The 25,479-nt window shown below is 39.7% G+C and overlaps 2 protein-coding genes across 5 annotated transcripts in view; one reads left to right on the top strand and one right to left on the bottom strand.

The window, feature by feature from the left end:
• The window catches only part of Rsf1 (remodeling and spacing factor 1), a 154,981-nt gene extending 145,318 nt beyond the window's left edge, over positions 1-9,663 (bottom strand). Inside the window, exon 1 of one of the 2 annotated variants that reach the window (XM_074082385.1) lies at positions 9,231-9,663. In XM_074082385.1, coding sequence (XP_073938486.1) covers positions 9,231-9,420 — 190 coding nt within the window. In that variant the 5' untranslated portion in view covers positions 9,421-9,663. The remainder of the gene's footprint in view (positions 1-9,230) is intronic. The other variant, XM_074082380.1, reaches the window with a different exon arrangement.
• Positions 9,664-9,806: 143 nt separating this feature from the next.
• Aamdc (adipogenesis associated Mth938 domain containing) overlaps positions 9,807-25,479 on the top strand; it is a 41,537-nt gene continuing 25,864 nt past the window's right edge. For 2 of the 3 annotated variants that reach the window (XM_074082367.1, XM_074082354.1), the window contains exons 1-2: positions 9,812-9,955; positions 24,035-24,184. In XM_074082367.1, the coding sequence (XP_073938468.1) occupies positions 24,053-24,184 (132 nt within the window). In that variant the 5' untranslated portion in view covers positions 9,812-9,955; positions 24,035-24,052. Of the gene's footprint in view, positions 9,956-24,034; positions 24,185-25,479 lie in introns of all 3 variants that reach the window. The other variant, XM_074082360.1, reaches the window with a different exon arrangement.

Raw genomic sequence — 25,479 nt, 5'->3', positions numbered from 1 at the left:
TGTTTTTTGGCCATGTGAATTTCTTCTTTTGAGAAAGCTCTGCTTAGTTCACTTGCCCATTTCTTTATTGGTTCATTAATTTTGGGAGAGTTTAGTTTTTTGAGTTCCCTGTATATTCTGGTTATCAGTCCTTTGTCTGGTGTGTAGCTGGCATTTTTACTATGTTGATTCTACCAATCCATAAGCATGGGCAATCTCTCCACTTTCTATAGTCTTCCTCAATCTCTTTCTTCAGAAGTTTATAGTTTTCCTTGTAAAGGTCATTCATATTCTTTGTTAAGTTTACACCTAGGTATCTGATTTTTTTTTTTGAGGCTATTGTAAATGGAATTGTTTGCATATATTCTTTCTCAGTTTGTTCATTATTAGTGTATAGAAATGCTAATGATTTTTCTATGTTGATTTTATATCCTGCTATCTTGCTGTAGCTATTGATGGTGTCTAGGAGCTTTTGAGTAGAGTTTTTTGGGGGTTTAAGGTATAGGATCATATCATCTGCAAATAGGGATATTTTGACAGTTTCTTTACCTATTTGTATTCCTTTTATTCCTTCTTCTTGCCTAATTGCTCTGGCTAGGAATTCCAGTACTATGTTGAATAGGAGTGGAGATAGTGGGCATCCTTGTCTCGTTCCTGATTTCAGAGGGAATGGTTTCAGTTTTTCTCCGTTAAGTATAATGCTGGCTATAGGTTTGTCATATATAGCTTTTATAATGTTGAGGTAGTTTCTTTCCATTCCTAGTTTTCTTAGAGCTTTTAGCATGAAATGGTGTTGGATCTTATCTAAGGCTTTTTCTGCATCTATTGAGATGACCTAGTGGTTTTTGTCTTTGCTTCTGTTAATGTGGTTTATTACATTTATTGATTTGCATATATTGAACCACCCCTGCATCCCTGGGATGAAGCCTACTTGGTCGTGGTGAATAATCTTTTTGATGTGTTGTTGAATTCGGTTTGCCATTATTTTATTGAAGTTTTTTGCATCAATGTTCATTAAGGAGATTGGTCTATATTTCTCCTTTTTGGAAGGGTCTTTGCCTGGTTTGGGGATAAGTGTAATACTGGCTTCATAAAATGTGTTAGGCAGTTTTCCTTCCCTTTCTATTTCATGGAACAGTTTAAGGAGGGTTGGTATTAGTTCTTCATTAAAGGTCTGATAGAATTCAGCAGAGAATCAATCAGGTCCTGGACTTTTCTTCTTTGGGAGACTCTTGATTGCTGCTTCAATTTCATTTTGTTGTTATAGATCTATTCAGGTGATTAATGTCCTCTTGGTTCAGTTTTGGATGATCATAAGTATCTGTACACTTAATTTTAATTTTGCCATTTTGTTCAAGTACACAAGGCTGAACCCTGGTCTGTCTGCTGGGAGGCATCTGTCAAGTTCTTCCTGCATGCTTTTCTTTCTTATCATTAATTTGGTGCAGTTTCCATTGGTATACCCACATAGCCTATGTTCTTATATGAAAAAGGTCACCCTGATTTGGGGAAAATACACTTCTAAGCATAGTTAGTTCTTGTTCATTTACTCAGTGTTTCGATATGAAGCGTCTCCCCTCCACCGCCAAAAAAAAAAAAAAAAAAAAAAAAGACACTCGTGCTGAAAGCCTGGTCCTTAGCTGGTAGCACTATTGAGTGGTGACTAGATCATGAGAGCACTACCTGTATGGGCCCTGAGGAGATGGGACCTGGTTGGAGAGAGTAGGTAACTGGGGCATGGCTTTGAAGGGACCCTTTTTGTCTTGGACCCTTCTTGTCGTGCTTTCTCTCTGCTTCCTGGCTACCATGAAGTGGGCAGCTTTGCTACACCACACCCTCTGCACCATTTTGTTCTGTATTTATGAGCCCCAACAATGGAGCAAGTCTGTCATAAACTAAAACTTCTGAAGCCATGAGCCAAACAAATCTTTCTTCCTTTTAAGTTGTTTTCTCAGGTATTTGTCACAATGATGCAAAGTGACTAACATAACAGCCTCTAAATTAATAAGATAATATACACTGTAATACTTCACTACATCCCACTTCTACTCCCTATTCCCCTCCACCACCACCACCACCACCCACACACACATACACACTTCTCTAGAAAGCAGCAAATAAAGGGCTGGGGATGTAGTTCAGTAGTACAGCACTTGCCTAGCATGGGCAAGGCCCTGGGTTCTGTTTCAGCACTGCAAAAATAAATAAATTTTAAAGAAAATAAACATAGGCAGGCGCCAGTGGCTCATGCCTATAATCCTAGCTACTCATGAGACAGAGATCAGGAGGATTGCAGTTCGAAGTCAGCCGGAACAAATAGTTTGCAAGACCCTACCTTGAAAAAATCCATCACAAAAAAGGGCTGGTGGAGTGGCTCAAGGTATTGGCCCTGAGTTCAAGCCCTAGTACCACAAAACAAAAACAAAAAAAAGAAAGAAAGAAAATAAACATAATAGCACAAATTATGGAAAAGGATCCATCATTATATAACTTATTTTGGGAGGGAATAAATATTTTTAAAATGATTTAAAGTGAGTGCTAAAATTTACTTCATTCTGAACAAAACTTGAAAGCAAAAGGTACCATAAGATCTGTTTAATGAGCTAGGCACTGGTGGCTCATGCCTGTAATCTCAACTACTTGAGAGGATGAGATAAAGAGGATCATGGTTTGAGTTCTCGAGACACCCCCATCTCCAAAATAACCAGATCAAAATAGACTGGAGGTGTGGCTCAAGCAGCATAGTGCCTGCCTCCACCTCCTAAATGCCAGGATTACAGATGCATGCCGTCAAGCCCAGCTACAAACATCCCTTTCAAATGGCTAAAGGTGCAACTATGGACTTGATAAGGAAATGGAAGTATAGAGGAAGAGAGAGTGCCTGCTGTTCATTCTAGTTTAAAGATCTCAACTGTACAAGAATGAGCAAAAATATTTAAAACTTAACTAACATAAATCCATTATACAGATATTATAAATACAAGGGCTGCTGAAATATATTATTATAGAGTATGTATTATACTTGTCCTCATAATAATTTTTTTTAAATCTTACTGCTCCATTGTCTATCTTCAGTGCTGAACTCTGAGCTCCATGTGAGCAAGGATATTACTTTTGCTACTTATTAATGTATCCCAAGAGTGTAAGCATACATGGCACATAGCAAGTAATCAACTACCATTTGTTGAAAGAACTTTTTAAAGGAAGCCTCAGATTATTCTCAAGCAGCATTTAATATTATAAAAATTGTAACATGAAAAGAAAACATCTTTTGTAATGACATCTATCTTATAGTAAAAACAGAGAAAGAAAGAAAACATGATATATTTAGACTATACAAATCAGGCAGAGTCAAATTTTTTTCTTAGATCCAGCAACGCACATATATGTCTACCTTGCATACACAATTCAAACTAAAAATGTACTTTGGGCTTAAATTTTTCTTAACTTTTCCACAGTGCATGTGGCCACACAATTCACCAAAAACTTGTCTAGAATGCACATATTACTACTCTACTTAATAAAATCCAAGAGAAAAAAAAAGAAGTCTTTGAAGGGTGGCAGCAGCAGTCATTAATCTTACTAGATTAGGGAGATTCTTTTAAAAGGGCCTATGTCCAATGCTTTTTTAAATCCTCACAGTACTTACTAGATTTACCATGTAGCAGATGCTCAATGCACATGGTAAACGAAAGAAGTAGGTAATACATGTTCATCTTTCTTACTGGTGGTCTACTTTAACACATCTGAACATCAATGCAAATGTCAGAGTAACTAGAAGTCTAGTTACTGGGCCAGTTTGCATTATCAGCTCACTTTCCCCAGAAAAGTCCCTCTGTCTCTACTCCCTCCAATCTTAGGACAATGCTAACAAACTTCCTCCAAACCCCCATAATTTTTGGTTACCTCAATTGCATGACATACCGAAAATGATGGTAATCATTTGGTAATCTTCTAATAAATGCCCTAAAGAGTACTTTTTTCTTCAATGTCAGAAGAGTAAAACTAGAAAATTTCAACCAAATCAGGCTCTGACTCCACCAATGTCACCACCAACGATCCACCACCATAAGCCCATGCAACTTCTGGCATGTGACTCTTCTGCTTAAATTAAGAGATAATGGCCCTAATTATGGTCATAACCTTTCTACTTTATCAAATGCACTTACGAAAAAGTATTGTCACACAAGGAGAGGAGAACATTAAGTTACAATCACAATTTCATTTAGATATAAAAGATATATGTTTTATACTTCACATTTTGATCATGAAACTAAACTTTGATTCATTAAAATTAAGTGCAAGAACAAATGAGCATGTACCCAGGAGGCCAGCCTGGGCCACACAGACTTCGAAGCTGAGCTGGCTACTTAGTGAGACAGTACCCAAAAGAAGACGACGAAAAAGAAACTGATAAACACTAACGATTCAACTTATTTAATACTATGCAAATAACTCAGCAAAACATAGGATAAACTATGAGAATCAAGTCATGTTATTCATATATACTTTGATAGACTATTAGATATGTATCACTTCTCAATCAATATCCACTCAAAGATTATCTTTAAAGATGAAAAAAATATATTTTCCCCAGGAGAGAAAATACACTTAGGAATCTTGGGTTCAGCAATCACACAAAGGCAATGTCCATTTTTATTTTTACCCATAGCCCACAATCATCTACCACCAGTTCAGAGGCAGCAGCAAACTTCATACTGAGCACAGAATTAGGAGGACTAAAATAAAATGCATGGAAAAAGCTGATAAAAACTACCTTCATTTGGAATACCCTTTCCCTATTTTAACAACTATACAATTTAGCATATAGGTAACTTCAAATAACAGTTTGAATAACACCAATAGTTAGCTATATGCACTTGAAATCTATCTCTGTGCCTTGGTTTTCCTTCCACAAAAATAAAGGCAAAAATAATGCAATACTCCTTTTCTTTTCTAGCCCAAAAATTGAATGATAGTCTGTAGAACACTGATTCACAATTTTTTCAAGGTTTATGCAATTCTTCCTAGATTTTTTTGGGGGTTGGGTGGAGGAGGAGGTACTGGGATTTGAACTCAGAATCTCACGCTTGCTAGGCAGGCACTCTACCACTTGAGCCACTCCACCAGCCCCCTTTCTAGATTTGTAGTGTCTCAGTAATTTTCTCAGCAGTGAAAGGCTAAGAAATAGTAATCAATCCCACTTTTCACATACTTGGTACCCATCTGAAAAACTAATCTACCTAAATTGAAAAAACTCATGTTTTTATTTCAGACTTAAGTAACCATAATTACTTATGGAATACTTATTACGGTTGGGCACTGCATAACTTCTCAAATTTGAGAATTAAGAGTGGACACTGTTGTCCTACTTTCTGTTCTGTGCTGATTTTCAAGTTTCAGGGACAGGGTATTCTACGCTGAAGCCACAATATCAAATTAAACTTGTAAACAATTCTTTTTAGGAGAAAGATTACAACATGCTTAAGCAAGGGCAAATCAGAAAACTAGTTTTCTCCAAAGGATGTCATAATGTTCATACATCTATCATAATAAATGTAATATAAAAAGTATTAAACTGGCAGAACTAAACAGTATACATAAAGCATATTCTAAGGGCAATCACACTTGGAAAAAGCAAAACTGTTTAGATTCTTTTTAACATAACAGGAGAACTTTTATTCAAACTTTTTTTTTTTTGCAGTATGGGAGTTTGAACTCAGGGCCTCACTCTTACTAATCAAGCACTCTACCACTTGAGCCACAACCACAGTCATTTTTGCTGTTTGTTTTTCAGACAGTGTCTTGAGCTTTTGCCTAGGTCAGCCTCAAAACCTGATCCTCCTATCTCTGCCTTCTGCCTACCTGAGATTATAGGCATGCACTACCGTATCTAGCTTTTTTTTTGAGGGGAGGGAGGACTGGGATTTGAACTCAGGGCTTCACATTTGCAAAACAGGTGTTATAATGCTTGAGCCACACCTCTAGTTCATTTTGCTCAGTTTATTTTGGAGATGGGGGTCTCTCGAACTATTTGCCCAGGTTGCTTCAAACCTTAATCCTCTTGATCTCAGCCTCCCAAGTAGATAGGATTAGAGGCGTGAGCCACCAGAGCCTGGTTATGTTTAGAATTTTTTTAAATGGCACTAGTATGCCTTTTAAAAAATAATTATATTTAAACTGGGCATGGTGGTACATGCCTGTAATCCCAGCTACTCAGGAAGCAAAGATTGGGAGAATTGTTTCCAAGCCAGCTCAGGCAAAAAGTTCTCCAGACACCATCTCAATCAATAAAAGTTGGGGGGGGGGTGGTGTGCACCTGTCATCCCAGCTATGCAGGAAGTGAAAAATAAGATTACAGTCCAGCCCCGCCTGGGCATAAAGCAAGACCCTATCTGAAAAATAATGTAAAGCAAAAAAGGCTGGAGGCCTGGCTCAAGTGGTAGAGAACCTGCCTAGTAAGCATGAGGCCCTGAGTTCAAGCCCCAGTACAAATAAATAAAATTAATTAAATTAAATGTACACAGAGCAAAATTCATTTGATTATATTAAAGACTTCTCAATGAGCATACTTGTTCTCACAACATATTAAAAATTTAGCATTTTAGTTCCAAATGTCTTTTATCTGAAAAAACACCTGTAATAAAATTTGTAATACAAGAATATTTGTAACTGCTTGGTTTCTGAAAGGATTTTTGAAACAGCTATTACCTCCATTTACTGAAGAAACTGAGGTCCATATAAATTAAATACTCGCCCTACAACCTATGCATTTATACTTCTCAACTTCAAAGCTCATGTCTTTTTTTTTGGCAGCACTAGGGTTTGAACTCAGGGAGTTACACCTGCTAGGCAGGCGCTCTACCACTTGAGCCACTCTGCCAGCCCTAAAGTTCATGTCTTTTAACTGTTTCTAGTATACCACAACTCCTTCCCAAAAAGAGGAGGTTCAATTCAGTAATGTTTCATCACCACTATAAGCAGTCAGCTGATCATCACCAAAGTTCTGAAAATCTTTTTCCTGCACAGTAAAGGCATTCACCTTCAGAGACTTTTCATTTGCCAAGTGTGTTGAACTGTGACATTAATTAATAATTATTCTTAGATCATCTTATGACAAGATCTATTATTACCAGTCCCCTTAGCAACTACACCAATGGTAATGCCATGGCTGAGCTAAATGATTTCTCTTAACTTAGATATTCCCCAGTTAGATTGGTGGCCCAATGTTCAACACTCCAAGTATCAAACGACCCTGCCATTTTTTCTCTGTTACTAATATAAACTAAAAATGTACTGATCAAAATACCTAAAAAGAACGAAGAAGCAATCAATCCTGTACACTACCGAAAAATACAATGTCATATCCCCAAAGCCTCTGCCTGCCTCTTGGTCCACAGAAATTCCAAGAACCATTCAGCAATTCATTCCCGAAATTTACACCTATTTCTCTGTGACAGATACATTACTATATTTCTCAATGTACCCTAAAAGCAACTTATTAAGGCATCCTATTGCACAATGTCTATTTTCTTCAAAAAAGAATGCAAACACAATTTGATAATGAAATTACATCGGGAGCATAATGTTCAAAGAAATTCTGCAGAAAGTCTTTATATAAGGTAATTAACCACACTCCTATTTTATACTATTTTTTAAAATTTGCCTTTTATAAGCCAGAAGGTAGAGGAAATGTGGACAGGTAAGAAGACAGGTAGACCTGTACTACAACTGCTGTGTAAATGTGAGTCGTTGGTAGCAGCCATACCATCATACCTTATCACCTACACGTTAATACTTTGATGAACTTTACACTTGGGCCCTTTCTAGCAATGTAAATATATTGTTAACAGAAACTTCTTCATTTTCATAGAGAACAGAAGAGAGACTCTGCTTTCTTGGAAAGGGAACAGCTATCTGTCTTGTACAATACCCAGTCCACTCTCGCCATCCAATACAGACCGAAAGAAAAAAAAAAAAAAAAAAAACCTATCTGGAAAACGTTTCTTCTCCAGCCAAGGGCTGTACCCAGATGAAGGCAATGCTCAGAGCACACAAATAAGCCTTCTCTTCGGGAAGACATGTGCCAGAAAAGGAGAGCATGGACGGGGAATGGAGGAGGGTGCGTGCTAGCGCACAGCGAGAGGGCTGGAGGCAGCAGGCACAGCGCTGAGATGCTCCAGCAAAAGAACCAGCAGCAGCAGCAGCAGGAAGTTTCAATGGGGCCGGGCAGAGCATGCGCCCTGCACCCGCGCGGTGGCCTTATGTGGAAGGAGCACCACTTGCGAACACCAATAATAGACCAGCGGCACCAGAGAGAGAAACATGAGCAACAAGCACCTTCTTCAACTGTTTCCCCCACCGTCAGAGCCCCTCCTCCAGCCTACAGACTAACCACCCCACCCACCCTGCAAATGGGAGGGCGACTTTTTCTTCCCTCCAGCCCTGCGGCCGAGATGAAGGGGGAAGGGATTGGAAAAGTGGGGAGATGCTTTTCTATTATTTTGGGGGAGGTGCGAGGAGGAAAACTATGGAGGAGGAAAAATTAACCCTCTCCTCCCCAAAGTGCAGAAGATGAACTGACTTCATTCCCCCCAACACGAGAATGAGGCAAACCTCCCTCCCTTGAAGGAGGAGCAGACCTCCCGACTCGGCGGAGGGAGTTTGGGGGGTTAAGCCAGCCCTGGAGGGGAAGAGAGGAGGGATGAGCAGACTCTCTCGGGGGAGTTCGCAGCAGAGGGAGGGAGAGTCGAGTGGCCGCCGGCCCCCGCCCACTCAGGTGGAGGGAGATAAGGGGGCGCCCGAAGAAGATAAGATGGGCCCGGCCTCCCCTGAGATGATCGGGAGCACTGGTGGGAGGAGGGGAGGAGGAGAAAAGCGCAAAGCTGGCCGGAACCTGCGTTCCCCTTCCCCCGCCACCTAAAGGGAGACGGGGTGGGGGGGGCCGGCCCCGCCGCGGGAGCGCCGTCCCGGGGGCGGTCGACCCGCACAATGACCCCTCCCCGCCCCTGGCCCACACCTAGCCCGATACGCCCCCACCTTCACTCCCCGCCGAACACAGTGGCCCTAGAGGGCCTCCGCCCCGCCTCCCCACTGCCCAGGAACCCCGGGGCTACGCGGAGAAGACGGGCGCTGTGGTCCTGCGCCCGGGCGGGAGGACAGAGCGGCCGAGGCCCAGGATGTCTGCGGAGAGCGGAGGGAAGGAGCGCGCCAGGGCCGCTTCCCGCCGGGCGTTCGGGCCCCTCGCTTACCTTCTCCGTTGCCGACGTCCGGCGGTGGCGCCTGCAGCACCCGCTCCAGCTCGGGGAACGGCAACTCGGGCAGGTCTAGCAGCGGCCCGTAGCGCTCCAAGAAGGAGCAGACTACGGCGAAGTTGGGGCACGAACCCGGGCAGCCAGGAGGAGCCATCGCCGCCGCCGCTGCTGCCGCCGCCGTCGCCATTTTGAACTGGAGGATGGAGGAGGAGGCGATGGGGGGGCAGGAGGAGTTGGGGTGCCGAGGAATGGCAGGGCAGCCTTACAGACGACAGGAGGCGCTCTCGAGTGGCTCCCCTGCGGATCTGAGCGACTCAGGGACGCACCGCGATCCCACAATACAACGGCGGCCCGGAGCAGTAGAGAACCTAGCCAGACCGGGGACAGAGAGGCGCCCTGTGCCTTTCACTTTCCGCCCTCTTTCCGCCCCCTTCCCCCTTGTGCTTCTCTCCTCCCACTTCGGGTTTGCCACTGCCTCGTGTGACAGGGGGAATGAAAACAAGGGAAGCGGGGCGGGGAGGCGGGCTGCAAGTTGGAGGGGCGGGACTTTTCATGAACGATAGCCAATAGGCTGTAAGGGGGCGGGGCTTCGGTCGTCCACGGCCGCAGGCTGGATCCGGGCGGGGAATAGAGGATCGCCGGCGGAGAGCCGAGGATCACGGGGAGGTGAGAGGGAAAGCACGGAGCGTGATTGAGAGCAACTCTGAGAACAGAAGCGCTGCGTGAGTTTTCGGGGGAACCTGGGAACTGAAGCGACCCGAGGGAATTTGAGGAGCGAAACTAAGAAGTAGAAAAAGAATGGCGGGTGTGGGAGCGCGTCTGCAGGACGAGGTTGGGAAGAGGAAAGTGAAGCGGTGCCATTGGTCACAGGTTGCAAGAATATGTGACAGTTTGCTGAGGGGTGTTGGCGCTCCACCAGGGTAGAGGAACCTCAAGTCTGGTAGGAGGCCGAGGGTGGGGGACATGCGCCCCAGGTTGAGCAGGAGTGGGGGACCCTAAGGTCTGAAGGGACGCGGCTCCGTCTGCAGGGGACAAGGGGCGAAGGCCCGGCTGTGCCGCGGGGACCAGGGTGGGCGCGGGTTCCACCAAGAGGGCGAACGTGCCAGGAGACGGTGGAACAGCAGAAAGCCTGTTGGAAGACAGAGTTCCACTCCGTCTTCCCGGAGAGAACCCCCGGCGCGAAACTCCAGCCGTGTGACATGGAATGTGCGGCTTAGGAGGCAGTGTCCAGTGCTTGGGGGCCGGAACTTTGGGTTCAGCCAGACTGGGGTCCCACCAGGGCCCCTCAAGGGCATTCTGAACTTCCTTCATCTCTTCCAAGTGGGGCGATGATCGTCCCACATCACGGGGTTGGCTAGGTCATTCGCAGTTAGTGACCTTAGCACATTGTATATAAGGTGGACCTATAAATATAGTTAGATTTACTTATTATTACTTAGAGGCAAAATTTTCCCAGTGCATTTAAAATTTACATAGTAACTACTTCTTAAAAATAAAGTAAAAAAAATCTGTGACTAAGGGAAGATAAGTATTGGCAAATACTTATTTCAGGAATATGAAAAATGGTTACATAGATAAACATTGAATTTTGTTCTGTGTTTCCAGGGAAAACCATAATGGTCAACGTCATTCTCATCATTCACATTATCTAAAGAAAGAATACTCATTTATCAAGAAAGAAAAAAATCCCTTAAGAGAAATTGTGCCACCTAGAATAGTGATTCTTTATCTGAGTAATAATGCGAACCCTTTTTTTGGAAAAAATTATTTTGAATCTTGGCAAATACTTCTGAAACTTCCAGTTAATAGGTACTGTTGTAAAAAATTAAAGTCTAAACACCAATGTGAATGGACTTAACTGCTACTGAAGTATATACTTTAAAATAACTTAAATGGCAAATCTTATATATTTTATTACCATAAAAAATAAAGTTTTACTTTAGGAAAATAGAGTTGTGAATTATCATTGCAAAGGAGGTTTTAAGTTAATGAGTGGTAAAATATTGTTTGGGTTTTTTTTTTTGGTGATGGTACTGGGATTTGAACTCAGAGCTTCACACTTACTAGGCAGTAGCTGTACCATTTGAGCCACCCACCTACCTCCAGCTTAAAATATAGTTTTTAAGGAGTCACTGAAACTAAACTAAAACATTTTGATAGCACTCTCAGTCTTCTAAATATGTATCTTTAAACCCTAGGGACCTGAAGTTTAAGAAAATCTGACTCAGAATATATCTTTAACAACCAATTTGTGGAAAGATCCAAAAGCCTTTCAAAAGTCTTTACTTAACAGGTACACAATACTTTAACATCATTATCTCTGTGAAGTAATTTCTATGTAAAGAACTTATGAACCAAAAGGAAGATTTCATTACACATCATATAAACCTTACCCAGATTTCTGTTTTTCAGCTTTGCTAGCACCTCACTTCCTACTCTCCCAAGAGGTTGTAAAATAGCATTCTAAAAAAGAAATAAAAGCTTTATTACTATAGTTTCCTTTTCTGTGTGTTCACACTGTTTTCAAAGAGGACTGATTAAAAAACAAAAAAAGGTTAGAGTTTCTGCCTGTTCTAATCCAGATTGGCATGGGAACAAAGTCCTTGAGCATCAGAAAGTTATATCCACCCAAAAGATAAGAGGTGTTCTACTACAAAGCAAGGCTCAGATCATGCCTTCACAAAGTCTGTTCTTGAAAAGAAAGTAAACAGCACGCACCTAATAACACCTATCATCTTTTGCCTTTTTAGGCTAAGAGAAATTGTGGGTCACAAGAGTCTAATCCCAAATTATGTAGTTAAATAACTGATTATATAATATTATATTTAACGTCAGATTGGAATGTAAAGGTGGAAAAACAATTGTTTTTTTAAAACCTGTAATTTATTACTATTTCTATAAAGAGGGCTTTAATCATTAAATTACACTTAGCTCAATTTTGCTTATGAAAAAGAAGTTCTTAAGATCAAATTTCACATCCTTTTAAGTTAAAAAAAAAATTGAATATGCCCAATTAGGGATTAGTGGCTTATTTACTTAAAATATCAAAATGTCAAAAATAAAACAACTATTCATCCACAGAATTTATAAACTGTGATATATTCCTATAATCGTCTACCATGCATAACTATGAACATTATTGACATGGATGAATCTTAAAGATATGTTGAATGAAAAAAGGCAGATACAAAAGAGTACTATACAAATCTATCAATATGAAAGTCAACTAATCTATGGAAATAGAAATAAAAATAATGGTTTCTTTGGGCTTTGAAGGGGATTGACTAAAATTGGAGACAAAAGGCCTTTGTAGCTACTTTCCGTATCATGATTGGCAAGTTTATTTGTCAAAACTCATTGAACTATAAACAATATCTGTACATCAAAATAAATGTAATTAAGCCTCATATTAAAATTTAATGATTTATCCCTACGTATTCCCAAATAGCATTGGTAGCAGTCTGTCTTTTAACAGAACAATTTATACATAATTCTTTGTTCCCTCATTGGTACTGAGGATTGTACCCAGGGTCTTGCTCATGCTAAGCATACTCTACCACAGAGCTATACTCCAAGTCCCAATTTATACATATTCCATTCTCCCACAAATGTTATCTTCCCATTTGTTACACAATGTTTCTTAAGATACAAGTTTGGGGAGCACATATTGAGGTGAATTGCATTCAGTTGTTGAGCCAATGTGTGAAATTCCTAATCTCTGATGTACAAATTAGGTTTGTTTAAAACTTAAATAAGTAAGGTAGACCAGGAACTAGCTGCTCACACCTGTACTACTAGGAGGCGGCGATCAGGAGGATCAAGGCCAACCCTGGCAAAAAGCAAGACCCTGTCTTAAAATACCCAACACACAGAAAAAGGGCTAGTGAAGTAGCACAAGTGTCAGAGTACTTGCCTAGCAAGCTTCATACCCTGAGTTCAAAGCCCAGTACCACAAAAACAAACAAAAAACACCATAAATAAAAGTTAAGCACATCTGTAGTCCCCACTGCTTGGGATATTATGGCAGGAGAGTTATTTGAGCCCAGGAGTTAAAGACCAGCCTGGGCAAGACAGTGAAACCCGACCTCAAAAAAATTAGTTTAAAAAAATTAAGTTATACCAAGAAGTGTGTGGATGAATGTTACAAGTGGTGAAAAATTATAGTGTCAACAGAAATAGGAATCTATGCTCTTCAAGACAGTTTAGTAAAAAGAGAATAAAAGGAAGTCTTCAAATAAACAACATAAACCAATTATTTTCTAGTTTTTTTCTCTTCATAACTGAATTCTGGGTTACGATAGAATTCTGTTCATTGATGAAGCTATTTTTTAAAGTATCTTAGCATCTTTTTTCTTAAGAGTTGTGAATTAGTCCATTCTTTTAAAATCATAGCTGAGATCACTTTTTTAAAATTTTCTGTTTTGATACAAGGTCACAGTATGCAAGTGAAGCTGGCCTGGAACTTGTGATTCTCCTGCTTCAGCCTCCCAAATGTTAGGATTACAGGCATTCACCACCATGCCTGGCTTGAAATCACTTTTTCTGATGGAATAAAGACTATGGAAAAGAAAAATAATGATGGGAGAATGCCTATATTATTATGTATCTTACTTCATGCCAGAAGTAAATGTCTACATTTTTTAACTTTACTATTAGATGCTTGAGACCACAGATCATATTACGCAGTTTGGTATCCTGTACTGAATTGATGAGAGTCACTAGCATGGATTGCAAAGATTGTTAAAATATTAAAGATACTGTGTTTTTATGCCATTGCAGAATAACTTTTGCCTGAGCCTCCTAAATATACTCCTGATACACTGTCTATCCAATCTCCATCAACTTCCAGCAACTGGGTATTTGATACAAAAACACAAACCTATTCCAGCATTCCACTTCCATTTTGATAAAGTCAGTCTTCGTACTGTCTTTATTATTAGATATTTTCAGTATGCCCCCAGACTACAGCAACAGTTTTCAAACTGTGAACTATGACCCATTAGTGTGTTTTGAAATCAACTTGGTGCATCAAGATCAGAATTATACTAAAAATGAAGAAATAAAAATGATCAGAAAATACCAGAGGGCATTACATATAGTAAGAATAGCTATTATTTCATGGCAAGTATATACACAATTACCAAGTGGGATTTATACCAGGTATGCAATGGTTGTTTTAACATCCAAAATTTAATCAATAAATTACTCCATATTAACAGGATAAAGGACAAAACCAACACATTCATCTCAATAAATGCAGAAAATCCTTTTAACAGAATCCAGTATTTTTCATGGTAAAAATAACAAACTAGGAATATAAGGGAACTGTTTCAACTTGATTGAGGGCATCTATGAAAAACCCACATCTAATATCAAATGTAATGGTCACGAACAAGACATGTATGTCATACTTGAGGTATGGCTCAAGAGGTAGAGTACCTGCTTTGCAAGCATAAAGCCCTGAGTTCAAACTCCAGTCCCACCAAAAAAAAAAAAAGACATGCATATCTGCTATATCCAATTCTATTTAACATTGTGTTGGAGGTGGTTTTAGACAGAGCAATGAGACAAGGGGAAAAAAATCCAGATTGTCATGGAAGAAGTAAAACTGTTCTATCATAAATGACATGATCTTGTATATAGGAAATCCTAAGAGATCCAAAGAAAATTAATAATAAAAAACTATTAGAACTAGTTAACAATTTAATCATGTGTGCTGGATTCAAGGTAAAAGCTCAAAAATGAAGTATATTTCTACCAAGAAAAGTAAATTGCAAAGAGCAATCCAAAATAGAAATTAAGAAAATAAATCTGGCCAGGTCAGTAGCTAGTCACAGCCACTTAGCAGACTAAGTTAGAAAGATTACTTGAGCTCAGGAGTTTGAGACCAGCCTAGGCAGCATGGCATGACACCATCTCAGAAAAACATTTACAGTAGCCTCAAAACTAATAAATAATACTCAACTACAGCCTAATAATAAACCTGAAAAGATGTCAGTACTCTAAATTAAACTACAGATTCAGTTCAATGTAGTCCTTATCTAAATTCTAGCTAGCTTCTTTATGGAAATTGACAAGCTGATTCTAATATGGAAATGCAAAAAACCCAGAATATTTTTTAAAAATTTAAAATGACGAACAGAGTTGAACTCTCACCTCCTGGCATCAGAGGTTACAAGAAAGCTGCAATAATCAAGACTATGTCATAGGATAGTTGCTATGGACAGAACTGAATTTCCCCTCATTTCATATGTTCAAACCTTAATTTACAATGTGAGTGTATTTGGAGATTCAGACTTTCACAGATAACTAAGAGTTAAATGGGGTCAAGCATTTGGTACATGCCAGCAATCACAGTGCTCAGAAGCAGAGGATGGCAAGTTCAAGACTACATAGAAAGGCTGTGTTTTGTTTTTGTTTTTTTAAAAAAAAAAACAAAAATTTAAAAAATAAAAAACGAAGAAAGAGGGTTCCCTGTCTTCACATGCATTTACCAAGGAAAAGCCATGTGCAACCCAAGGAGAGAGCCTTCCCCAACAACCTTAGCAGCACCTTGTTCTTGAACTTCCCAGCCTCCAGAACTGTGGGAAATAAATTTGTTGGTGTGTTTTGTTATAGCAGTCCAACTGACTTACAGCTATATAGATCAATAAATAGAATGAGCAGTCTAGATGTAATCCATACATACAGAGTGAACTGATTTCCAACAAGGATTCTAAGGCCATTGAGGGGAGAAACAATAGTCTTTCCAACAAATGATAATAGGAAAACTGGAGATCCAGATACAGAAGAAACAGGAGGATCACAAGTTGGAGGCCAGCCTGAGCAAATTTAGCCAGTCCCTATCTCAAACCCAAAATTTAAAAAGGGATGTGGGCATGCTTCAAGTGGTGAGCACTTGCCTAGCAAACATAAAGCCCTGGGTTAAATCCACAGTACCATTTAAAAGAAAAAAAAAAGGTCAATTTATGACCAAATTAAAATACAGATAAAAGATTTGATAGTCCATGCTGGCGGAGTGGCTCAAGTGATAAAATAAGAGCACTTGCTTAGCAATCATGAGCCCCTAAGTTCAAACCCCAGTGTGGCCAAAAAAAAGATCTGATAGTCCTGCCTTTAAAAAGTAGGCAAATAGCCTATAAGCAATGAAAATACGCTCAACATCATTAGTCTTCATGAGATAACTAATCAGCTGACTAATCATGAGAAACCACCATGAGATGCCATTTCACAGTATTACATCCACTAGGATGGTTAGGATTTAAAAAGGAAGCAAAGCAAGTGTTAACAAGGATGTGGAGAAATTGGAACCACGTACAGTACTGTAAAGTGGTATATCTGCTCATAGAACAACCTGACAGTTCTTCAACTTGTTTGACAGTTACTGTTTGAACCAGCACTTCTCTTCCTAGGTATATACCCGAGAGCAATCAACGTATGTCCATGCAAAAGTTTGTAATACATATTCATAACAATGTTATTCCCTGTAGCTAAAATTATAGACAGCCCATGTGCCATCAGTGGTAAGAGATCTCTGTTGGAGCCTGGGTGTCTGCAAGCCCATGATTTGATTGTGGATCTGGGGTTTGGAGGACTCCTGTTTCTATGTCCTACTCTGCCCTTAACTGCCTGTGTTTATCCACCCAGCCCAGTGCCTGCCAGCAGGGCAGTCTTTGTTCCACACAGTGTAGAAGAAGCAACTATCTTTCATATTACCTGAGATAGCTTTTAAAGTCTTCTATTAATTGTGTCACTTTTCTGTTCCTAAACATTTTATGACTGCATTTTCTCTAACACGCAGGCAAAATCTCTTAACATGTGTTTTATATCAATCATAATTGTAACACAATTTACATTTCCAGCTACATATCTCACACCTTAATCCACCCTCACCTCATACACCCTGTACACTTCCAATATCACACAATATTTGACAACAGAAGTCTGTTTGAAAGTGACACGATGTAGCCAGGCATGGTGGTACATGTCTGTAATCCCAGCACTTAGCAGAGAGATGCAAGAGGATTTTGAGTTCAAGGCCAGCCTGGGCTGCATAGTGAGACCTTGTTTCAAAAAAAGCCAAAACAACAACAACAAATACAGATGATCATTAATGGAAGGCAAAGAAATATGTAAAAGAATACATAATTAAATGTATTCTTTTAGTTTATAAAATAAAACTTCATAGGGAGGGGAGCTCCTATATTTATTCTTCAAACATATCTCCAGCATTTTTAAATACAGTGCCTTTGCTTAAAAAAAAGTCCTTCCTTCTTTGAACCCCAAATTTGCCTAATAATTTTGTATGCATAATGTCATATTCCCCAAGAATTCCTCCAGAACATACTTATTTGTGCTCTATAATTCTTCCCAGAGTTAAACACTCTTCCCTGTAATTTCCTATTGTGCTTTGTTTATCTGTTACAATGTTTACCAAATCTAGTATGAAAATCCCCATTTACTTTAGATTTACCACAATCTGATTTATACTACAGCTAATGGTATATTAGTGTATATCTGTAATTCCCAGTAGATTTTGACCTTTCTGGAAGTAATGAAATGGTCTTGTTTATCTGCAAGTAACTCCACCTTCCTTATTTCTTCTCCCACTCTTAGCACAATGAGTTGCACATGATAGAAGTTCAAAGCTATATTTCTTGGATGGGTGTCTGTGGCTCACACCTATAATCCTGGCTACTCAGGAGGCAGAGATCAGAAGGATTGAAGCCAGCCTGGGCAAACAGGTCAAAAGACCCTATCTGGAAAAAACCCATCACAGAAAAGGGCTGGTGGAGTGGCTCACGGTGTAGGCAGGAGTTCAAACCCCAGTACCACAAAAAAAAAAAAAGCATTTCTTGAAATAAAATAAATTGAAAGAGTAACTGAAAACAAATGCAAACTGTAGATAATGAAAAGTACTTTTGAAACCTTTTATCTCTAGTTATCACATGTTTAGTTAAGCTCTCAACAGTAAGAAAAGTTGTCCATATATATTTGTTTTCATAGATTACCTTAAAAATTACAATCTTAACCAGGCGCCAGCGCCTCGTACCTACAATCCTGGCTACCAGGGAGGCTGAGATTGGGAGGATTGAGGTTCAAGGCCAGCCTGGACAAATAGTTCAGGAGGCCTCTTCTCCAAAATAACCAGAGCAAAACAGACTTGGAGGTATGGCTCAAATGGTTTGCAGGCTTCTGCTTTACAAGCTCAAAGCCTGAGTTAAAACCACAGTCCCACCCCCCCCAAAAAAAAGAATTACAGTCTTATACACATCCATGCAGATTCACATGTACTACATAAACTGACCAAGAACATAAATACTAACTCAAATGAATAAAACAAAAATTATGTTCCAGCAAACACATGACATTTAAACAAGCAACAATTTGATTCCAGCTGTGAACTAAACATCTAAGGTTTTGAAGAATAGAGGATACAAAACTCTGACAAAAGTAAGAACATAATGAGGATCAAAGAATCTCTGAATTGTGATTTTATCAAACACAATGGCATGAGGAAAGCTTTGCTTTTTGATGAGGAAATGGATTTTAGGGGTAATTCAGATGCTTCTCAACTCTTTTCTAGTATCAAGGCATTGTGTTCTGATGGTGAAGTCTGATGGACATAGGTTCACATCTCACTTTTGCCTCTCTGAAATTGTAATTGGTTTTTTTTTTGGTGGCACTGGAGTTTGCACTGAGGACTTCGCACTTGCTAGACCGGTGCTCTACCAATTGAACCATTCTGCCAGCCCTACTTTCTTAAGCTACTTATCTGAAAGTGTGAATTACAACATGTACCTTGTAAATTTATTCTGAAATTCATTCATATTGACACCGTTATTATGATTACTGTTACTATATACTGGTACCCATTGGCTTTCAAGTCACACATATGGATTTCAAACATTAATTTCAGAGTAGAAAGCTTTGAAACGTCATAAAGGTAGCAGGTAGTAAACTGATAAAAACACCAAGTTAATCATGAAATATCATGGAATACTGCTGAGTACGTTGAGAAGGAGCTTGCGCACAGTAGTTACAGCTATCCGGAGTCCTGAACACTGAGCATGGCGCACAGAGGACACTGCAAAATCATGAATTAAACCAGACCATGCTTTCCTCAGAAAGAAAAACTACTCTGAATTATGAGGATGGATAATTATATTGGATACTTAGTTCCTCAGCGTAGATTATCCCCTCTTGGAATCCCTATTTGCTAACTGGTACCTTACCTCTTGGATAGATGGTACATAGTCTAGACGTCACTGAAACAGAGTAACTACGTGACTATATTCTAGTAAACAAGATATAAACAGAAGTGTTATCTAAAACCTTCCAAGAAATTTCCTTAAAGACATCTGCCATATGCCTTGACCTCTTCGTGCTTTTTTCTTTATTCTGGTGCTTGGAACATGGGTGTGCTAACTAGATCTCCACATTCCATATGAATGAAGACCACATCTTCTGTGGTCTTACTCTGAGGCTGTAAGCAGCCTTAGGGCTGCTTTCTCCATTACTCCATACCTGCCCTATTTTGACTACCTCTGAACTTTAAACTTTAATTGATACAATGATTAAGCTTTATTTTTACATCAGACTCCTTTTCCTCCTTCATACTTCTTGAAAGCATGTATCTCCTTCTTTAATATTTGTTGAATGTAAAGTTTGGAGAATGGCAAAGTGAGTTGAAGAGCATGGCTGTAAATCAGAAAGAGCTGGATTCAAATCCCAGTTTTCCAATATATCAGCTACATAATCTGGGGAAATTTTCTTAACTACTCTCTAATCTTGGAGTTTTTGAGAGAAATCTAAAATTCCTAGAACATAGTTAATTCCCAATTAGTATTAAATCCCTTCTTTCCCAAATGGGCATCAAAACTGAGTTCAAATACTATGTTGTCAATCTGGTTTCTTTAATTTCCTACTTATAAATTGCTGTGAATTCAAAGTGTCCCCTTCCCATTTATGTGTTGAAGTCCTTAACCCTAAATGTGACTGTGTTTGGAGATAGGGTCCTTAGGGAAGTAGTTAATACCATAGAGAGTATAAGGTTAAATGATGTCATAAGATTAGATGATGTCATAGGACTGGTATACTTGTAGGAGTAGAGACACCAGGAGTGTGCCTGCTCATAGAAAAGGCCATGTGAGAAAACAGCAAGAAGTTGTTTATTTCAAGCCAGAAAAAGAGGCCTCAACAGAAACTAACCCTGCTGTCACCTTGATCTTGTCTTCTAGTTTTCCAAACTGTGAGAAAATAATTTTCTGTTGTTTAAGCTATCCAGTTCATTATTTTATTATGGAAGACCTAGCAGACTAATACAGATGTCCTCAATACTCATACCAATTCATTTGTGTCCCTTACACTACCTCTCAAATGTTAGCTTGTTTTGTTTTTTGTTTGTTTGTTTTGCAGGGGTTTGTTGTCTTTTTTTTTTTTTTTGGCAGTAATGGGGTTTAAACTCAGGACCTTATGCTTGCTAGACAGGTGCTATACCACTTGAGTGCCCCCAGCTCCCCCACTTTTTTTATCTTTCAATTTTTGCTCAGCCTCAGGCTGTGACCCCCCGCCCAACTAAGACACCTTCATAGCTGGAATTACAGGCATGAGCCACCATACCCAGCTTATTTGTTGAGATGGGGGGGTCTGGCTAACTTTTTGCCCAGGGTGGCCCCAAACCTCATTCCTCTTGATCTCTGCCTTCTGAGTAGCTGGGATTACAGATATATACCATATGGCCAGGCCAACTTTGTATTTTTTTTAAAAAAGAAAACCTTAAAACTTGCATTGTAATTATATGTATATCTTCTGTAGTGTAGTATTAGCTGCTAAAAAACAGAAATCATGTTTTATAAATTTGTATCTTCCCCCCCACCATAGAACCCCAAACAGTATGTTTACCTTCTTTCATATATATATACTTAGAAGGTGAAATAGCAAAAATGGATTAGTAGCAATGTTAGGTAAAAGTATGACTTTGTAATTGTCTTTATTTGAAGATTAAGTATAGTTTATGGAGATATATAGAGGTGCTAAATTGACAAAGAATGGATTGTGATGATTAGTTTATGTGTCAAATTGGCTAGGTTCTGGTACCCAGTTACTCAAGCACTAATCTAGTTGTTACTATGAAGTTATTTTATAGCTATGGTTAACATCTATAGTTAGTTGACTATTAAATAAATGAGATTATCCTTGATACTCTGAGTGGGCCTCATCTAATTACTTGAAAGGCCTTAAAAGCAAATGCAATGTTTCCTTGAGAAAAAGAAACCCTGCCTCCATGCTGCAGCAAGTCCTGCCCTGGAGAGTGCAGCCTACTAGCATCTCCTGATCATTGTGTTTGTTTTTTGGGTTCCTGCTTCCGTTTCTCTTGAGAACCCTGACTGATACAAGCACCTGTTAGTCGTCATACTTACCATCTGTCTTGGTCCATATTTTGCTGCTATAATAAAATTCTGGTTCATGGTTCTGGAAGTCCAAAAGCATGATGTTGGCAGCTTCTCAGCTCCTGGTGAGGACCACATGATGCTGCAGTCACAGAGGAAAGGCAGAAGGGGAATCCAGCATGTGCAAGAGGAGAGGGGGTGACAAAGAAGCTGGCCCACTTTATAGCAACCTGCACTCATGAAAACAACCAAATTTAGGACAAAGGCATCAATCCATCTCACCTCTCAGTGCCACAGCATTGCAACCAAATTTCACCACGAGTTTTGGCAAGAACAAACCACAGCCAAACCATTACAGCTATGCTGGAACTTCCATTTGATTCTTAGTTGAAACTGTTTTGAGATTATGTGTTTATTGAGTCATTGATGTCAAATTTGCCTTAAATTCTTTCTTTTTCCTTTTCTTTTGTTGTTGTTATTTTGTTTTTTGAGCAGGATCTTGCTCTGTAAGCTAGGCTTGCCTCGAAATCTTGATCCTCCAGCGTCAAGCACCTGAATACTGGGATTACAGGCATGTGCCTCCACACCCAGCTTTTGTTAAATTCTTTATTCATTATTTACTTTATAATAGCATCTTTGAAACTCTTGCAAATCACACATCTGAGAATACTCAGGGTTTCAGCTAACTAAGTATAGATCACACTTTCTGGTTTCTTTGCATGTCTTGTAATATTTTGTTGAAATCTGGACGTTTTACATAAAATACTGTAGAAAGACTTCAAAGTTGCCGTTCTTTATTTGCATTTAGTCACTTGCCTATACTAAGTATCTTAGCCTGTTTTGTGCTGCTGACTGGATAACTTATAATGATAGGAAGTAATTTGTTTCTCAGAGTTCTAGAAGCTGTGAAGTCCAAGAACAAGGGAGCAAGATACAGCGAGGACTTTCTTGCTGCATCATCCCATGGTGGAAAGCGTCACATGGTGCCAGGGCAGAGAAGGCAAGAGGAGGAGATAACGGGGCCAAACTCATCCATTCTTAGGATCCCACTCCTGTGATGATGAGCTGACTGCCTAGTCACTTCTTGCAGTCCCACCTCTTAAAACTGCTGTACTGCCAATTACATTTCCAGGAGTTTGGAGAACAGATACTCAAACCATAGCTGAAATCTATCATTTCTGCCTCCCTTGCAGTCGTGGCCACTGAAATCTCCGTTCACTTTGTTCAGTTTTGTTCTGTTTTGTTTTTTGGTGGCACTGGGGTTTGAACTCAGGGCTTCACACTTGCTAAGCAGGTCCAACAGCTCGAGCCACTCTGCCAGCCCCTGCTCAGGTTTTTGATGCATAAGCTCGTAGCTTCTGTTGTACTTGCGATTTGTGGACAGCTTACAAAGTCTTTACAACTGTTCACCTATGAGAAATCCTCAAGTCTCTGCCTACTCTGCCAATCTGTTCTTGTCACTGACATCATCATTTTCAGCTGACAATGCACCAAATCAAGTGCACCTCCTCCGGCAGTGGCAGCAAAGCTGTTCATTTTCAGGCCCCAACCTAGTTGAATTTTGCCAAAGGAACTGGGGTGGGACAGTGAGAATAGTCCCAAACAAGAACAACAAAAAAGGTTGTTATTCTTACCTGAAATTCAGTGATTTTCGTGAATTAGCACATCACAATTTATGTTATACCTTCAATTTTATTTCTAGAGCAACAAATCATTTTTTTTGTTTTTGTTTTTGTGATACTGGAGTTTGAACTCCAGGCCTCCTGCTAGTCACTCTACCACTTGAGCCACATCCCTGTGCCTTTTTTGCTTTAGTTTCCAGCTACAGTGTCACATTTTTGAGCAGGTTTTCCTTGAACTACAATCATGCTACCTATGATCTCCCATGTAACTGGGATTACAGATATAAACCATCACACCTAGCTTATTTGTTGAGATGGAGGTCTCACTAACTTTTCCCTGACTGGCCTTGAAAGTAGTCTTCTTAATCTCTGCCTGCTGAGTAGCTGGGATTTCAGGCATCAGCCACTGAGCCCAGATAATCTTTGTTTTTGACAGCTTTTTTTTTTTTTCTAGCCATATAATTTCTTTTGGGGGAAAGGATATGTCAACCTCTTCACTCTGTCATGCTGAAGTAAATCTCTACCTTTTAATTTTATCTCTCAAAAACTATCCTGAGGATTCCCTCTGGAGTGTGAGAAGTAATTGTAGTATCTGGTTTCTATGCTTGGATGATTCAGGATCTCAAGAATAATACTTATTTTTCAGACTTCCAGAGAAGAAGTGACAACCACATAAATGAGAAAGATGAGTCTGATATCATAGTGAATTGGCTTACCATATCTGTATTTTGAAGCTGCTTCAACCTTACATCGTAATTGATTTAGTGTATTTTTCTTTTAATTCCAGATTTCAGTTCAGTTCCGTATGTCTTCCCCTGAAATTGCTTCCCTCTCATGGGGGCAAATGAAAGTGAAAGGCTCTGCCATAACCTATAAGGACTGCAAAGTATGGCCGGGAGGCAGTCGGGCTTGGGATTGGAGAGAAACTGGAACGGAGGTAAGATGCTAGTGCTTGGTTGATGCTACAGGAGACTGACCAAGTGATTTCCAGCCCCAAAGTATAACAGTCAAGTGAAAAGTCTCTCTCTCTCTCCCCTTCCAAACAACTCATTACTTTTAAACTTATCCTTTTAAAGTACATAATGCAATACAACTTTTATATTCATAAACTCATATAGTTACCACTAATGGCAGATATATTGATCACTCCCAAAAAGAAATGCCACAATTATTAACAATTGGTCCCCATTCCTCTCCCCCCGCCCAGTTCCTGACAATGACCAATTAATTTACTTTCTGTTTTATAGTTGAACCTATTGTGGACATTTCACATAAATGGAAACCTTCCATTTTCTTAGATGCATACCCAGGCGTGGAATTTCTGGGTCGTGTAGTAGCTCCATGCTTAACCTTGTGAAGAACTGCCAAATTGTCTTCCAAAGCAGGTGCACCATCTTATGTTTCCACCAGTAACACAGGGGGCGTCCGGCTTTTTCATATCCTTCTTCACTAAAGTGTAGTATTTTTTCTTTGTTTTATATAACCTTCTTATTGGTTATGAAGTGCTATCCCACTTTGCTTTTGATTTTCATTTTCCTAATTTTGTATTTCCTCTAGTGTTCTCAGTATGCCATTTCCAAGATGCACCCTCCTTTCCATGAAAGGTGAAAGAAGGAAATCCCTGGTAGGGTGCTGGTAGCTCACACCTGTAATCTGAGCTACTTGGGAGGCTGAGATGGGGAGGATCATAGTTCGAGGCCAGTCCAGACAAATAGTTCATGAGACCATATCTTCAAAATAACCAGAGCAAAATGGACTGGAGGTGTGGCTCAAGCAGTAGAGTGCCTGCTTTGCAAGCTTGAAGCCCTGAGTTCAAATCCCAGTCCCCACAAAAAGACCAACTGAAAATGGATCAAAGACCTTAATATAAGATCTGAAATTTGAAGCTACTAGAGAAACACAAAGGGGAACACTGGAATATATAGGCACAGACAAGGACTCCAATAGTTTAGAAAATAAGAGCATAGAATTGACAAATAGGATTGATTCACATTAAAAACTTTCTGCACAGCAAAAGAGGCAGTCAACATAGTGAAGAGACAGTCTAAAATGGGAGAAAGTCTTTGCCAGAATTCATCCAACAGGAGATCATTAACTAGAATATATGAAGAACTCAAAAAAATTAAACGGTAAAAAAGCAAACAAGCCAATCAATAAATGGGCAAACACTTTACAAACGAAGAAGTACAAATGACCAATAAATAACACAAAAAAATGACCATCTTTAGCTAC

The sequence above is a fragment of the Castor canadensis genome, chromosome 1 (genome assembly GCF_047511655.1).
Source record: "Castor canadensis chromosome 1, mCasCan1.hap1v2, whole genome shotgun sequence".
In the NCBI taxonomy this organism is placed as follows: Eukaryota; Metazoa; Chordata; class Mammalia; order Rodentia; family Castoridae; genus Castor; species Castor canadensis.
This window is presented reverse-complemented; position numbering and strand designations above follow the sequence as displayed.